The sequence below is a fragment of the Lipotes vexillifer genome, unplaced genomic scaffold (genome assembly GCF_000442215.2).
Source record: "Lipotes vexillifer unplaced genomic scaffold, Lipotes_vexillifer_v1.1 scaffold522, whole genome shotgun sequence".
Classification (NCBI taxonomy): domain Eukaryota; kingdom Metazoa; phylum Chordata; class Mammalia; order Artiodactyla; family Lipotidae; genus Lipotes; species Lipotes vexillifer.
Window position 1 is genome coordinate 795466 of NW_006780291.1, and position 18516 is coordinate 813981.

Consider the following 18516-nt stretch of genomic DNA (forward strand, 5'->3'; position numbering starts at 1 on the left):
TCAGCAGTGTTTTATAAGTTGCAGGCAACATGGTACTTTGCCTAGAATTCTTCCACATATATTTCCTAAGAATAGGGGCATTCTTTTATATAGCCACAATTCAGATAAGGAATTGGACATGGATATTATCTAATAAATTTTCTCCAGTTGTCCACAAATGTCTTTTATGGCTGGGCTTTCTCTGTGGTTAATGTATTTGTGTTTGTGCTTTGTTTTAAACTTAAGGTCCAGTCAAGGATTATGGGTTGTATTTGGTTGTTAGTTTCAGTTTCCTTTAATGTAGAATAACCCCTGTTTTTATCTTGTCTCTCATGACCTTGGTGTTTTTGAAGAGTTCAGACCACTCTTGTAGAATATCCCACAATCTAGATTTACCTGATTTCTTTTCTGTTTAGATTCTGGCAGCTTTTTAGTTAATTAAACTACCTATGTGAGCATTACATTTCAGCACATCAGGTGCACAAAATAAATGTCAGTTTGTTCCTTATTGATGGTGCCAAGTATAATCACTGATTAAAGTGGTGACTACCAGATCTTTCCATTGTAAAGTTACCTTTTTCCATTTTATAATTAACCAAGTAATCTGTGGGCCTATTACTCAACTACCTTTCTCTCTAAGGTGTTAGATCCTATGAAAATCTCAGTAACTGAATCAGGTTCTCCAATGGTGAATGCAAAATCCTTTTACTAAGAATCAATGTAAAAGGATTTGGATTCTTAGACATTCTTCCCTAAAAAGGAGTCCCCTCACCCCTTCTTTTTTAGTATTACTGTGGGCTCCTTTTTTATTCAGTGTAGTATCCATTGTTTTCATTTTTCTTTCTGAGGCACACAGTGTCCCAGATTTGGCCAGTGGGATCCTTTTCAAACCAACTCTGAGTCTTTTGAATTTGGCATCATTTGTCTTTGAGCACTTCTTTCCTTTCTGGCACAGTAAGATGTTATTCTGCCTGATTCACCATTGTATCCCTAGCATCCAGCATAGCATTTGACATAGGGTAAGAGATTAAAAAAACCTCTGAGAAATAAAAAAATATTTTTAAAATTCAGTAGCTAGGCTTCTGACAGCCAAGATGCAACAGAACATCAAGAGATAACTGAAACTGCCCATATCACCCTAAATCCTGCGCAGAACAAGACAGTGTATTAAGGAATAAATAAAATGCAAAACCACAACAAACTTTGAGCCTTTCCTGCCGTAGACTCACAATTACCCATTTCACAAAGGAGCGCCTTGGTTTCTGTATGGCATTGGTATTTAGAAACCAAGATGTATGCTTAGAAAAACATTGTTTTTAATGACTAATACTGTCTTATTGTGTGCACGTATCACATTTTAAAGGTTCTTTTTGGGGACACTTAGTTTCATATTAAGGAAAAACTAGAAACGACACTAGGTAAACTAATCCTTTTATGTAAAGATTTGTGTGTTTGCCAGTTGTTTCCCTAGGATAAATTCCTAGATTTGGAACTGTTACATCAGAGTATACACTTTTTAAAGAACATGTGATACACAATGTGAAATTGCTATCCAGAGAGATCATTATTAGGGCTTCTGAATTCTGTATCTGCAATTTTATATCAGCTACAACTTAAGTCAGCTATTCTTTTTATCTCATTAAAAATGAGTTCTAGAGTATTGGTACCTACGAAATGATGACTTGTAGTATGATGCATTTACTGTTGAAGTGATAGTTTTTGTTTCTGATACCATACCTTTAAAAATTATATTTTAACTGCTATAATTATGCAACTTTCTAATTGACAAGCATTTATAATAAAGGTGCTTTTTAAGTGAAACTGTTTTAGCATTTCCAAATTGAGCTTTTACTTAATTTAGAGACACATCCTTATATTTAATTTCCCATAGTGCTTTATAAGAAATGTACGTTTGTTTCCTAGTAGTTATAGGAGATTTAAAGGTGTTCCTTAGCAGAATTCCAGAACCTTCAGCCTACCTTTCAGTTTATGCTTTGATTTTTTTTTTTAAAAAGCTAAGTAGTAAGCTATATTTAGGCTTACCTTTTTATTAGTTTTAGAGTACATGTGTACAAATGAAGGAGGTCATTTTGTAAATATTATGCTTAACCTAGTGATTTTTGTTGTTTAAATAACACAGAGGACCTTACGATCTCTTAGCCTCAGTTTTTTCATCTCTGAAGTAAGTATAGTAATACCTGCAATACCTAACTTATAGTTCTGTTGTGAGACTTCACTGTGTTTGGAACACTGCCTCCCATAGTGTGGATTCTCAATTTTAAACCTAGGGAATTCCCTGGCATTTCCAATGGTTAGTACTCAGCGCTCTCACTGCTGTAGGCCTGGGTTCAATCCCTGGTTGGGGAACTAAGATCCCGCAAGCCGTGAGGTGCTGCCAAAGGAACAAAAAAAAAAAACCTAGAAGTCCTGGTCATCCAGCATTGTAGGATGCTGCTGCCCTTATTCTCCTTTTTATTTTCTTGATACATAATTCATGAAGTTATATTTTAAGTGGCATGTTTACAGTTCCTACACACAACTAGTCATTTGGAAATTTTATATTAATAAAGATTTTATATAAAAATTATGGTCCTAACCAGTAATAATCCACAAGTAGCTTTGTTATTTTAAAAATCAGACAATTTCATGGTGTTGTTTAAAGAGCGAAATTTAAACTGTACATGTTTCCGACTATAAATGTGAAAATATTTGACTGTGAGCTTAATTATATTTTTTTATCACAAACTTCAATAATAGAGGCCACTGGTAGGACTGACAAAGAATTTATTGATTTATAGAATTTTTCTTTTAACCAGTTATACCAAGTGTTTTCTAATTTTTAGAACTCTGATCATATGCTTATTATTGATGTGTTTACCTGCTTCTTCCTACTTTCATTTTTAGGTGTTTTCTTCCATTACCACATTTTCTTTCTTTATATCTTCATAAGCATTTATATAATTTAATAACCTGACATAAAAGTCTATGAAGGTTTTTCATAAAAGTTGCCCAGCTACTTCCTCCCTCCCTCTCTCTCTCTCTCTGTCCACAGATTCCTATGATTCTGATTTCCCATGCATCTTAACCTTCACCTTTCCAATTCTTATTTTCTCCCCTGTGTGTGTAAGATATATTGGAGTCAATGTGTCATAAGTCTTTACTCCTCAGTATAGCAGCCTGCATTTGAGATACTAAAAGTTCAATTTTCCTTAAGTCGTTCTCCTGTGCCATCATGGCAACTAGGAATCTCTCTCTTGAGCCTTAACTCTTGGCCCACTCATTTCCACTTTAGGGGAAAGGATGATAATTAGGGAGTCCAACAAATTTCCAGAGATCTTAGTTTAGGAAGCAGTAAGTTTTCCAGTTTTGCGATAACATAATCATAACAATACAGCATGTATATATGATATCAATAACTAGTCTAATGTGTTATTCATCAAAGACTTTGAACAATGGAAATGGATAGAATCCATACATTTAACCAGAAAATTCAGTGCTTTTTCACCTTTTGGAAGATGAGAACCAGTGTATTTGGTTCTTTATTTCAAAACCTTTTCTTTGTCATCCTAGATGTTCATCTGAACTCCAACTCCATATTATGGACTTCTGATAAGCTTTATTCACCTTGCCTCTCCAGACCAGCTTCTATCAGCTCCTTGCTTTTATTGGTTGCACAACCCCTCAGTCAGTCCCTGGAATTCAGAATCTTGGTGTCATCTTTGTGTGTTTTCCTCTTCTTTCACATATTTTATCCTCTAAGCCATCAAGCATGTAAAATCTTACTTTCATGACTTTCTTTTTTTTTTCCTTTCTAGTATCCTAGTTCAGACTCTTCCTCCAGCACTTCCCAAATTATTCAGAGGAATTCTGCTTGGGGAAATACTAACAGGTTCTATAACCACATAAGCTTATCAAGCCTATCACTTCCCTCCAACGGAACTATAAGCCTTCTTGAAACTGGTGACCAAATCTTATTCTTACTTCATATCTCCATGACACCTGGCACGTATTGCGTAAATACTATGTTGGTTGACTTACATTAAAAGGAAGATAAGTGAGATTTTTTTCCCCCAGGTTTTGTGAGATGTACTTTATTTGTAAATAGGCACATGTAAACCTACCTTTATTAGCAGCATTTATTGGATTTACATTCATAGCATTTATCTTGGCCTTTTATAATTATGTAACATAACCTTTGTTTGATTTTATCTGTAAGGTACATCTTATTCAGGTTACGAAGCAGCTGTCTATTCAGCTGCGTCCTCCTACTACCAACAACAGCAGCAGCAACAGAAGCAGGCGGCGGCGGCGGCGGCAGCAGCTGCTGCAACAGCTGCTTGGACAGGGACCACCTTCACTAAAAAAGCACCATTCCAAAATAAACAACTGAAACCAAAACAGCCTCCCAAACCACCCCAGATTCACTATTGTGATGTTTGTAAGATCAGCTGTGCTGGACCACAGGTACTTATGTTGTATGCTTTACCATGAGTCTTCAGTGGTTGGGTTTTTGGTTTTTTGGTTTTTTTCCTGTTGCTAAACTTAAAATAAGTGATTTAGGGAAGAGTCTGTTTATAAAATCTAGTGAGTTCAGCTCCCTTCCCAACTTTATTTGTTAATACTTTATTTAAGAGTATCTAGTTTTCGTATAAAAATTTGATAAGCAGTTTGGCGGACAAAAGGCATAGTATTTGAAAAGACCAGATTTTGACTCCTTAGTAGTTTCTTCCAGTTATATCCACTCCCACCCTTGCCCAACCTGTGTACCTTCTTTTTAATTTACTAGATTAGTTCTGTCTACTTTTCAAAACAGAATTTGTAGGGTATTTTCAGTTACCAGCATTTGCTGAGTTATACCAAATTAGGGAATATTTTAATATATGTGGCTAGTAACATAAAACCTTTTTTCCTATTTTCAGTATGATAGGAAACAGGTTCATTGTGATTACTTGGTTGGGGGAGAGGAGACAGGTGGGGAATGTTTGCAGCGACCCAAGATTAAACCTGAACGGGAACAAGAATGTTGGTTTTAGGATTTGAGGAGTGTATCTTACTCAGTAGTGACTGTTTTAAAGGTAATGATGCTATGAGTGGCAAATGCAAACCATAAGAGACTTGTTGAATATGTGGTACCATATAAAAGGATAGAACATGGCTGTAGGGTGATAGGTTAATTGCAGCATTTAGAATGAGTGTATATATAAGGCTGACCACTGATCTGGGGGAGCTGGATGGTTACACAAGAACAGGCCAAGGGTACTTCTGCAAGTCAGAGGCAGTGCCATAAGGGGTTAACGAGCCTTAGAGAAAAATACCATTGAGGTGGTGAGGTAGGGTGAGTTAGAGTCTAGTGTAGACATAAGGAGGGAGAATAAGTTGGTTCATATATAAGGGGCCATGGTTCCAGTCCTCTCTGCAACTAACTTGTGGCCCTGGGCAACTTGGAGACCTTAACTTCTTTGGGCTTTTGTTTCCTCAGTTCTGTAATAAGGACTTGTCCTAAATAATTGAGGTTCAGACTGCTTCACGGAGCCACTTTAGACTGCCGCAGATAGTGAGAGGAGAATCAGATGGCTAGGTCTTATGCCTTCCTCTTTTGTTTCAAAAGCAGTAACTTTCCTTGTGCACAAGATTTCATTTTGAGGAAGGATTCTCTTGTTTAAAATTTAGAAAATTGTTGTTTTAGTTAATCTCCAAAGTCTCATTGAGCTCTGAGATTCTATGCTGTATATATAATTTTATGCTAATCATATGTCTGTATTAAAACAATTTTTTAAATAATATAGGAAAGAGTAACTAACTAGCACCACTCAAGAAAAAACAAACTACCCAGCAGTCCTTATTGACCTCCTCTCATTTTAATAAAGCTACCTTCTTCAGTCATCTGCATTGAAGACAATTTTTTTTTAATGTTTTTTTGTTTTGTTCTTTATTTTTGGCTGCATTGGGTCTTTGTTGCTGCGTGCCGGCTTTTCTCTGATTGTGGCGAGCAGGGGATACTCTTGGTTGCAGTGCGTGGGCTTCTCATTGCGGTGGCTTCTCTTGTTGCAGAGCACAGGCTCTAGGCGCACGGGCTCAGTAGTTGTGGCTCGTGGGCTCTAGAGCGCAGGCTCAGTTGTGGCGCATGGGCTTAGTTGCTCTGCAGCATGTGTGATCTTCCCGGACCAGGGCTCGAACCCATGTCCCGTGCATTAGCAGGTGGGTTCTTAACCACTGCGCCACCAGGGAAGCCCTGAAGACAATTTTTAATATATAATTTCACTGTTTTGATGGTTAGTATTACAATAATACTATTTTTCCTTCGAAAGAGATAAAATTTTGGCTGTTAAATATTTTAAATAGGCTTTTGTTCAGGGTGGCATGGATTCTAACACAGATCCTATGTGAAAATGCATTCTGTGTTTGAAAAATAAAAGAGTGTTAGGTAAATGTATTCTTGGAAAACAAGGTACAGAGAACCACAGATATATATGTAAGGGAAACCACATGCGGTTGTTCAGTTGCGTTTAAAAAGTGTGTAGTGCTGATTTTTTTATGAGTATTAGAGATTTGAGAATTGAATAATTTCAAATGATGTAGATAGAAAATTAGTGAAGCAAAATTTATTCTTTTTGTTTGAAACAGACTTACAAAGAACATTTAGAAGGGCAGAAACATAAAAAGAAAGAAGCCGCATTGAAAGCCTCACAGAATACCAGCAGCAGCAACAACTCCACTCGTGGGACTCAAAATCAGCTACGTTGTGAGCTCTGCGATGTGTCTTGTACAGGAGCAGATGCGTATGCTGCCCACATTCGTGGTGCTAAGCATCAGAAAGTAGGTGTTTTTTTCCCACACACCCTTATGTCTTACTCTGTTTTCTTTTCCTTTTTCAGTGGGGGGTTTAAAGTAAAGGTGGCTTCAAAATTTGAAAACTTTGAGTGCATTATACACCTTGCTTACATGTATATAAAGGTGACATCAAATACTCTTTGCTTAAGGAAGGAAAGACTGGAGACCTTTCTTCTTTAAATTTAACTAGATCGTTTATTTCCACCAACTGGAAATTGAGTCATGTGATTGTTTTCCGCCTTTTGTCATGCTTACAACTAGGTTGGTAAGCATGTGGCCAAGTCATTTCCTTACCTGGTGGTAAATGGAATATGTATCCATATCTGCTTCACGGAGATTATTTTGAAAGTAGTAAGTTTTTATCTAAAAATGTATAACAAAAAATACAACAAAGAAAAATATAGTTAAGATTTTCATTTTATAGTGTCTTTTAGACAAACTTTTTAAAAAAAATTTACATTCTCTGAGTTTCCTGACAAATAAATATGCTTTTATTTTGTAGGTGGTTAAATTACACACAAAACTTGGCAAACCCATTCCTTCAACAGAACCAAACGTTGTTAGCCAAGCTACTTCTTCAACAGCCGTGTCTGCTTCAAAACCAACTGCCTCTCCTTCAAGCATTGCAGCAAGCAATTGTACTGTGAATACTTCATCAATTGCAGCTTCTTCAGTGAAAGGTCTTACAACTCCAGGAAACTCGTCTCTTAATAGCACAGCCAACACTAAAGTATCAGCAGTGCCTGCAAATATGGCTGCCAAGAAAACATCTACACCCAAAATAAACTTTGTTGGCAAGTACTGAAGATTCTCTGTGTTCCTTCTGACTCTGTTAAAGTGATGTTTCTCTTCCATTCCAGGACTGACCCTCCTACTTTTGCTGTTGTATCAGTCTTCTGCTTTCCTGGGACCTTATTCAATCATGTATCTGTATTTTTTTCTTGAAATTTTTTCAGTTCCCTTTTTTTCAGCCAGCAGGTATACCTGTGTCTTTCATAATCTTCAAAAAATATGTGTATGTATTTTCCCATTTCTCAGGCTGCTAACCTAATTCTTATTTTCTCTACTTACTATACAGTCCTCAGTCTCTTACAGTGTTTTGACTCTGTGCTTTTCTGAAACTGCTTTCAGGAGTCAACAAAGACCTACTTGCCTGATTGATTGAGTGGCCAGTTTTCTGTTTCATGCTGTTGACCTCTCTAACATTTGACACAGTTGACTGCTATACCTTAAAGCTTAAGATATGTCTCTGTCTCTCTGTTCCATGTCCACTCACCTCTTCCTCGGGTATTTTTATTGGTTCTCCTGCCTTCATGTTCATTAACTGGTGGTGTTCCTAAGGTTCTGATTTTGGCCCTCATCTCACTTACCTAGTATTCATGAGTGGTCTCATCTATTCCACTGTGTATGCAGTGAGTTTACAATCAGTTGGGCCAATTCAAAACCCCCACCTGAGTTCTAGAGCCATATTTTAGGTATTTACTGGTCACTGTCTGTATGGTTCTGTTGATGCCTACTGGTGTCTCATTGTAACTTTTTATCTCATCACAAGAGTACTGTGAAATAATCTCATGAAACTGCCACTTTTTCACATGGAGAACTTCACTGACATCATTTCTTATTTTTTGCCTCTTCAATCGTTTATCTAGTCCTTTTGTTTCTGTCACTACAGTATTTCTCCAAAAAGTGTCGTTTCCTCTTCACAGCCACTGCCTTGTTTTTTTTTTGTTGTTTTTTTTGTTTGTTTGTTTTTTGTGGTATGTGGGCCTCTCACTGTTGTGGCCTCTCCCGTTGCGGAGCACAGGCTCCAGGCGCGCAGGCTCAGCGGCCATGGCTCACGGGCCCAGCCGCTCCGTGGCCTGTGGGATCTTCCCGGACCGGGGCACGAACCCACGTCCCCTGGATCGGCAGGCAGACTCTCAACCACTGCGCCACCAGGGAAGCCCCATAGTCTTTTTAATGCCATGATTTTGTGCTTTCTTGTACATGCTACTCTTTCTGTTTAGACATCATTCTCTTTTTTTCTGCCTGACAGTTCATACTCATTGCTCTTCTTTCAAAGCCCAGCTCAAGTGTCACACCCTTGGTAAAGCCATTCTTAACTGGGTCAGTTTAAAGGGTTGTGGCTCCTTTCCTTTACATTCCCACAATACTGTTAATACTTACAACAGCACTTGCCACATTGTACTCTAATGACTTATATATTCCCTCAAATTGTTGGCACCTCAAAGACAGCCACACTGTCTTATTATTATATTACTAGAACTTAGGACAGTGCCCCGTTCCATCCCATAAGAGCCATGGTGGGGACAGAGAGCACCATTGGGTATTGGGATGTAGAGAAGGGAAAAGAAAATTCAGACATATATTTAATTAATAAGATAAAAAAGCCAGGGCTTCCCTGGTGGCGCAGTGGTTGAGAGTCCGCCTGCCGATGCAGGGGACACGGGTTCGTACCCCGGTCTGGGAGGGTCCCACATGCCGCAGAGCGGCTGGGCCCGTGGGCCATGGCTGCTGAGCCTGCGCGTCCAGAGCCTGTGCTCCGCAATGGGAGAGGCCACAACAGTGAGAGGCCCGTGTACCCAAAGGAAAAAAAAAAAATCTAAAAGGAATAAATGCTGGAGGGGGTGTGGAGAAAGGAACCCTCTTGCACTGTTGGTGGGAATGTAAATTGATACATCCACTATGGAGAGCAGTATGGAAGTTCCTTAAAAAAAAAAAAAAAAAAAGCCAAGTGGTTTACGTGGCTCTTCAAACTTCTGACCTGCTCTGTGTCAGGCAGGAGTTTGACAGTTGGTAGAAAAGATCAGAACTTTATCTGAAGTTCTTGTTGTATCAAGCCATACATTATACAAAAAGAAAATTTAAATCACTATAATTCTTTTATGCTCTTCTAGGTGGTAATAAGCTGCAATCAACAGGAAATAAAACAGAAGACTTAAAAGGAACCGAATGTGCTAAAAGCACTCCTGTCACTGCTGTACAGATCCCGGAAGTAAAGCCAGACACAGTGTCAGAATCAGTCACACCTGCGTCGCTTGCTGCTTTGCAGAGTGATGTGCAGCCGGTGGGCCATGATTATGTGGAGGAGGTATTGATTTGAGAATACTACTGCTGTGAGATCAGATAAAGGGAAGACGTGTGTCTTTGTTAACAAGCATGCTTTACATGTGTAATTAAATTATATTCAATTATATTTTAGGTTTAGATTACTTAAAAAGGAATATCAAAGGCATCTTCGTTGAAGGTTTTTTTTTTTAAGCTTGCCTAAGTGACATCACAGTTTTTTTGTTAACTTCTCTCTTTCCCTGCTGACAGCCATCACTGTGGTGTGAAGTAACTTTCCATCTATTTGGCAGGCATTCTTTTAATATAACCCTTCTACTGTTCTTCTGAACATAAAAAGTAATAAAAATTGTGAGCGGCAGAAATGACAAAGACAGCAAATATTTCCTTCTGAACAGTCAGTTTCATGTGTAAAATTAAGGTTGCTGATTTAACAGATACTGTTTATTTGATTTCCCAAGCTGATTAGAAAACTATTCCTGTTTTACAGACAAAGTAACTCAATAAATGGAGGATGAGGCAACGTCATAGGCGCTTGATAAATATTTGCTGTTAGCAGAAAGACTAACATACAGTGGTGTAGCCCTACTCTTTACTTTTGCTGTATTGTAGAACAATTGTAGAGAACAAGTTCTCTGAGCTTCAGTGTCTACATCTGTAAAATCTGGTTATCTCCTAGCAAACTTACGAAGCTTAGATGAAATAAAGTACCTAGCACAGTGCCTAGCCTGCAGTAGATTTTTAGCAAATATTTATTTGTTTCTTCATCCTTTTCCGCATCAAGAAAAATTACATATTGAGTTCTTTGTTTACAGGGTGGAAAATTGGGCTATGCAGTTTGAAAGTAGTTCACATACAATTTTAATTTAAAGTTATAGCTCTTGGGGAATTCCCTGGCAGTCCAGTGATAGAGGCTTCATGCTTCCACTGCTGGGGGCATGGGTTTGATCCCTGGTTGGGGAACTAAGATTCCGCAATGCCGTGCATAGCGCAGCCAAAAAAAAAGGACATTTAAAGGTTAATAAACTTCTTTAAAAATAAATTAACTAATTAAAGTTATAGCTCTTAAAAGAGTAAGACTTGGTTGTCTAAAAAAAAAAAAATGTACAGCCAGAACACCTTAATTGCCAGTGATGTTGGGTAAAATAATCTTAAACTTCAGAGAATTGAGTTCAGAACCAATTTTTTAAACTTGCACCATTTGAACTTAGAATTCACCATAGACTTTTTAATAACATTCTAGCCTACTTGTCTTCATAACTGGTTGTGCAGTTAGAAAAAAATTGATACTGGTTTTCTATACAGTTACATGTATAAAGTCTTGGACTTTATAGAAATAAATGTGAATAATGCCTTTCATCATCTTTATCTCCATTTCCAAGAACAGTACCTGGCCAGTAGCAAGTATTGAGTAAATATTTATTATAGAATTTAAGGTATCTAATTGCATTTAAATCTAAATGTTTACATATAGACAAAAGTATTAAAAGTTAATTACAAGAGCCAAATACATGCTAACACGTCTTGCGTGCTACAGTTAAAAATTCTAACCTTTAGTTCATTTCTGTAGGTTATCCTTTTTAAAAAGTATATAGACATTGCCCTGTTTTTTTCTCACTTCAAATTCTAAAAGTTATTTACAACCCGTGAGGGTTTATAATTGAAATCTTCAACTGTAGCATTCCTGTTGTGATTCCTGAATTTTTTTTTTCCACATCAAGGTACGAAATGATGAAGGAAAAGTAATTCGATTCCATTGCAAATTGTGCGAGTGCAGCTTTAATGATCCCAATGCTAAGGAGATGCACTTAAAAGGGCGAAGACACAGACTTCAATATAAAGTGAGTAAAATTTCAGCTATTTTCTCTTTTTATATGTCTTGGAACATTCTGGATGCAAAAACAAGGCCTCTAAATATAACTCACTAAGTCCATGAACTCCCACTCCAGAATTGGCATGTAATGTCTCACATAGAGTCAGATGTTTAGTCTTTATTGACTAGTTTGTTATACGTAGGAAAAAATGATATCATATTTCATTACTTGTAGTGGCAAAATAAAGCTATAACGTTATTTGGATCAAGTAATCATGTAAAGATAATTGCATCACAGGAAGTGTTTGAAAGAAGTGTCAGGTCTCCATTCTTTTCCTTTATCTTGGCAGAATTCCCACTAAAATGAATTATGAGATGAGGAATTCTTCATTGAAAACACTTCAAGTGATAAGTTAAATCTAAATAGTGTATTTAAAGTTTTTAATTAGGTTGGACTAATGCGCTAGATTCATGTTTTCTAAACACAGAAGTGAAAGTTAAAATAATAATCTGTTAAAGGGCAATACATTTATATGAAAAGAAACTTTTTAACCCCACACTCAGGTATCTAGAATCATTTACTTACAAACAAAGGAAAATTAATATCCATCAGTCTTCTAAGGATTTCTTTTATTGGTTAGCACTAAGTTATGTACGTTTTACATACTAAATGTATAACTTTAAACTTTAACAACTAAGAATTTTGGGAGTGGGAAGGAAAGAAGAATGTTTATGAATGTATTCTGAATTTTTCCTCTGATTCAACTTATTTTACTGCATTTACTCTTAAAATAGGAAATTGCAAATGCCCATATGATGAAAGAATATGTGGGATTGTATGATTTAAAGATACGTGTAGATTGTTGGAGGGGTTGCTGGTTTTTCAAATATCTTGTCTGTATTAACAGAAAAAAGTAAATCCAGATCTGCAAGTAGAAGTAAAACCCAGTATTCGAGCAAGAAAAATTCAAGAAGAGAAAATGAGGAAGCAAATGCAGAAAGAGGAGTATTGGCGAAGAAGAGAAGAAGAGGAACGCTGGAGAATGGAAATGAGGTTAGTATCTTTAACTTTTAATAGCACGATAAGTGGTTTAGCCTTTCCAAAAAACGTAGCTATTCTGAGTATGTGACATCCATTCAGAGCAATCCAGATTTATTTAATTTACTTTTTTTTAGATTTATTTTTTATTTATTTATTTATTTATTTTGGCTTTGTCAGGTCTTAGTTGTGGCACACGGGATCTTCATTGAGGCGTGCGAGATCTTCGTTGTGGCACGCGGGATCTTCGTTGTGGCGCACAGCCTTCTCTCTAGTTGTGGCATGTGGGTTTTCTCTTCTCTAGTTGTGACACATGGGCTCCAGGGCACATGGACTCTGTAGTTGTGGCATGCGGGTTTCAGAGCGTGTGGGCTCTGTAGTTTGCGGCATGCAGGCTCTCTAGTTGAGGCGCGTGAGCTCAGTAGTTGAGGCGCGTGAGCTCAGTCGTTGCGGTGTGCAGTCTTAGTTGCCCCACAGTACGTGGGATCTTAGTTCCCTGACCAAGGGTCGAACCTGCGTACCCTGCACTGTAAGGCGGATTCTTTACTACTGGACCACCAGGGATGTCCCTATTTAATATACTTTTAGTTTTCACTTCTCAGGAAGATCTTAGGTCTAGGAGAGAAATGGATTAAAACTAAGTTATTGGCTATTCTAATATTTGACTGTGTCCTTGGCATTAGGAATTAAGTTGGAAATGGTATCTTATATATATTTAAATACGTAAATAATTTAATACTATAAATAAGTGCCTCAGTTTAAAACAAGCAAAATAGAACATTTGGTTACATGATAAAAATTTCCAGAATATCAGATTTAGTAGCTTCTAGACATTAATAATGTGTGGGTTTTGGGGTTTTTTTTGTTTTTGTTTCTCAGGAAACATCTATTATAAAAACTTTAGAGGCTACAGGGAAGGAGAAATGAGAAACATGTTCAAGAGATATGTAAATGTTTAGTTTTGCTGATGTAATTGGCATATCTTTAAATGGTAACGATTCACTGGTTTTTATTATATTCGCAGAGTTGTGCAGTCATTACCACAATCAATTTTAGAACATTTTCATGACCTGCAAGAGAAACCACAAACCCATTAGCAGTCAATCCTTATTCCCCCCCCCACAACTCCTTCCTCTACCCGTAGGCAACCACTAATAAACTTTGTCTCAATAGATTCACCTATTCTGGAGATTGCATATAAATGGAATCACAAAATATGTTGTCTTTTGTGTCTGGCTACTTTCACTTAGCATAATATTTTCAAGGTTCATGCATGGTATAGCATATATCAGTACTTCTTTTTTATAGGTGAATAATATTCCATTATGTGTATGTATCATATTTTGTTTATTCATCAGTTGATGGACATTTGTGTCATCTCCACTTTTGGGCTATCATGAATACTGCTGCTATGAGGATTTGTGTACAAGTACAAGATAATATAAGATATATTATAAGATAAATGTAAGATAAATATAAACAAGTATAATATGTGTGTATTTTATAACCTACTTTTTTTCAGTTACATACCAACTCTTTTAAAAAGTAAGCTAGAATTATTTTATCTTATTTTCCATGGCTACATACTATTCTCTTGTGCAGATGTAAAATTTTCCTTATAACCAATTACATATTGTTAGATATTTAGGTTTTTTACAGTATTTCCCTATTATAATTATTACATTGACCATCCTTGAGGCTATGTTATTGCATAAATCATGATTAGTTGCTAATAATAAAATCTCAGAAACGAAAATGTTTGACTGGCAGATACCCATACGTTTTGCCTGTACTGGATAGTTTAACTGGTTCTCAAACTTTTTGGTCTCAGGACCTTTTATACTCAATAATTACAAAACTCCAAAGAGCTTTTGTGTATATGGGTTATAGCTGTCAACATTTACTGTATTAGAAATGAAAACTGAGAAGTTTAAATATTTGTGAATTAATTTTTAAATGACTTTATATTTGTTAAAATGTACTTAAATATTGATAATTATAGTATTAGATCAACCATATTTATTAATATACTGTGGATAGATATAATATGCTAACTATAAATAACTATGTTTCTCCCCCAGAATAATGAGAATGACATTGTTTTATATTTTTTCAAATCTCTTTAATGTCTAGCTTAAGGTAGCCTGATTTTCCTATCTACTTCTCTGCTCAACAGGTTGTGATAACACATTTTGCCTCTGGATAACTCCAGTGTACACTCATAAGAGAATGAGAATGGAGAAGGCAAATGTCTTGTTATTATTATGAAAGTAATTTTGATGTCATGGATCCCCCTGAAGGTGCCTCAGGAACCACCTAGGGTCCCTGGACCACACTTTGAGAAGTGCTTCTATAACTTATTAAAATCTCTGCCAATGAGAGAGTGAAACATGAAAGCCAGTTTTGTTGCAACTTTAATTGTTTGTGTTGCAGGCAAATTAAATTTTTATTTCATGCTTAACCACTTACATTTCTTCTGTGGTGAATTGCCTGTTTATTTGTTTAACTTACCTGTTGTTGATTTGTACAGATACTTCTTATATTATAGCTATTAACCCATTATTAACATGTCACCTTTAAACAATCTTTGTTGTTATGTATGTATCGATTTTTATTTAGGTATCTAAATCTATTTTTCATATTCTTTATGAAGTTTCTGCCTTTGTAATGCACTGGAAATACCTAGATTACACAGTTACTTCCTCTTTTATTGTTACATCAAATATTTATTAAGCACTTACAGTTTGCCAGGAAGTAGCACGTAGTGTGTTAGACACCACGTATGAATTGGTAAACAATGGATAAAGGTCCCTGCCCTTATTTAACTTAAACATCTTTAGTAATAACAAAGTATTCAGTACTGGAATGAACATGGTTTTCCAGAGCCTTCAAGCTCAAGACCTAAATAACATAGAAGTATGGTTCTTCCTGTCCTTAGTGGGCTGACCTAAAAAGCACTGCTTATTCCCGACTGAAGAAATTGGTGGTTTCTATAGTGCTACTTGAGAAACATACTTCTTTCTTATGTTTTGTGTTAAACAAATTTGTCTGGTAAAAACTTAATTGTTACAAAAATTTGCTATAAAGACAGGACTACCTTGGGAGTTATTGGTATCCTAGTTTGAAGCTGAAAGCGAAGATAGAACTGAGGAGAGAGTCACATGGTAAAAAAGAAATTAGATTCTGAAAATGTTGACTATTAAAGCAGAGGCTACACACAGGCTACATACTAGCTGCCCACAGTCCAAGTTCAGTCCGTGGGTGTTTCATTTGGTACACATGGTATTTTTTGGATACCAACATGAACCAACACTTAAAGACCATGAGATTTCACAAAAATGCTGATGACCTTGGGATTACCATCTGTATTCCCTTATGGCAATAATTAATAGCTTTGCTGTGGCTCAGAGCATGTGCTTTCTTCTTTACCATAGTTCCTATCACCCTTAACATGTCCCCAAAAGTGAAACACGTTGTGAGTTGCCATTTATCTCAGTTGTTTTTCCTCATTGTAGAGAAGTGTCTTTGTCTCTCTGCCTGTATCAGTTGAGGAAATTAAAGGTAGTCTTCAGAAGTTCTCTCTTAGAAAAAAATAGGAGAGAGCACATTTCTTTGGAGACATGAAGAAAATTTCTGAATGTATGCTTTGAGTCTTTCACTCACACACATTGTTGGTCTGGCCACATTAGGTAGGCATTTAAGTTTACAGTCTCCTGTAAAGAGGGAGAGGTTAGAAGGAACTCTGAGGTTTCTGTTGCTTGTTCTTTCAACCCTGTCTTCAGGCTGTGAAATTTTGTTTTGCTTTTATCTTTGTTTACTTATTTTCTCTTTTCACTGGGATTCACTTCCATTTACTGCTAGTTAAAGCAAATAAAGGTAATCAGATACAGTAGGAGAAAAGAGAGATGTAAGCTAGACTGATTTGGGCTAATTTTTAAATTGCTTTTTATATCATTATTGATTTAAATTCTTGGGTTGTATTTTTCTTATAGACTTATAGTATCATTCTCTATGTTTCAGACGTTATGAAGAGGACATGTACTGGAGAAGAATGGAGGAAGAACAGCATCATTGGGATGATCGCCGCCGAATGCCTGACGGAGGCTATCCTCATGGTCCCCCAGGCCCACTAGGCCTTCTGGGAGTCCGACCAGGCATGCCTCCTCAGCCACAGGGGCCTGCAGTGAGTGTCCAAATTGTTTACATAGCGGGTGAAAGTGTAAGACTGGCTCAGCATGGAAGATAACGTTTTGGGGAGCTAATTTTTAGACTTAATAATATCTAAATCTCAATATAAGTTTTTCATCTGATTTAGAATTTTCCCTCCTTTTATTACAGGTTCTCAACTCATGTCCTTATTTATGAGGACTTCATAGAATTTCCATGCATCTTTCTTACTTTCACTATGAGTTAAGGGAGCAGAGCTTCTTTTGCCAACTCTTCTTTCACATAGAGATTTTCTTGCCTTTGTTCTTTAGATTGTCAAGAACAACTAATTTTGAAGGCAGTTGCTTTGCTTTCAGAATTATTCTTACCTTCCCATTACCAGTGGTTTAGTCTTTTTTCCTTTTTCAAATAATGAAAAAAAAAACCTACCACTACTTCTAAATTAAGTGCAGGACAAGGGGTAAGTAAATGGTCCGAGATGAGCACACAGTGGATGTATTAGGAGAACTGTAGGCAAGTGCTGCATCTTGAGAGTTTGTGTTCTTTGGAAGCTAGATAAAAGAAGACATACTGGGCTTCCCTGGTGGCACAGTGGTTGAGAGTCCACCTGCCGATGCAGGGGACACGGGTCCGTGCCCTGGTCCGGGAAGGTCCCACATGCGGCGGAGCGGCTAGGCCCGTGAGCCATGGCTGCTGAGCCTGCGCGTCCGGAGCCTGTGCTCCGCAACGGGAGAGGCCACAACAGTGAGAGGCCCACATACCGCAAAAAAAAAGAGAAGACATACCTGGGTTATGAGGAATATTTCATATAAGTTCAGACTGCAGAAAACAAGATGTTTTTATTCTTTGTTCTGTTTTCTGGAGGGCACTTAGAAAAAAACAGCAACAAATTCCTGCTCTGAAACTATTCTTTCTCATTTGTCTTTCCGTAGAATAAGTATTTGTGAAACTTGTTTTATTAAAAGCAAAACATTTCAGAATCACTGGTTGTTAAAGTTGAGTAGAAAGTATTTTTACAACCTTAGATGATGTGTATTATAATTTTACTTGTTTTGAGGCAAAGCATGCATATATACATAGATACATACTCATTCTTGATAGTGTAACTTTCCATAGTTTACATGTTTGTTTTTACTGAAATGGAAAAAAGGGAGAAGATAGCTTTAAATGGGCATTTTGCATAATTGACTTTCTTATTGAAAAGATGTGACAAACATATGTATAGTTGAAAAATAATAATTTACTTTTGCTTGGGAAGCATTTTTTTTTTAATGAAGTTATCTTTTTTGGTCTTCTCCAGCCCTTACGTCGTCCTGACTCATCTGATGATCGTTATGTAATGACAAAACATGCAACCATTTATCCAACTGAAGAGGAATTACAGGCAGTTCAGAAAATTGTTTCTATCACTGAACGTGCTTTAAAACTTGTTTCAGACAGCTTGTCTGAGCATGAGAAGAGCAAGAGCAAAGAAGGAGATGATAAGAAAGAGGGAGGTAAAGACAGGTGTGTTTTCAGAGTTTTTTACTTCTGTTTAATTTTGGTTTCCCTTATGTGGACTTCTTATACTTGAAGTAAAAGTTACAAAGACTGAAAATTCTCTGTTGTCAGTCTACATGTG

The 18516-nt window shown here is 36.8% G+C and overlaps 1 protein-coding gene across 1 annotated transcript in view; it reads left to right on the plus strand.

Annotated features, from left to right (window-relative positions):
• Positions 1–18516, plus strand: part of ZFR (zinc finger RNA binding protein) — an 86313-nt gene that overhangs the window by 37931 nt on the left and 29866 nt on the right. The window contains exons 6-13 of the mRNA XM_007453358.1: positions 4196–4443; positions 6604–6795; positions 7313–7604; positions 9708–9901; positions 11598–11717; positions 12598–12743; positions 16749–16911; positions 18196–18401. Coding sequence (XP_007453420.1) covers positions 4196–4443; positions 6604–6795; positions 7313–7604; positions 9708–9901; positions 11598–11717; positions 12598–12743; positions 16749–16911; positions 18196–18401 — 1561 coding nt within the window. The remainder of the gene's footprint in view (positions 1–4195; positions 4444–6603; positions 6796–7312; positions 7605–9707; positions 9902–11597; positions 11718–12597; positions 12744–16748; positions 16912–18195; positions 18402–18516) is intronic.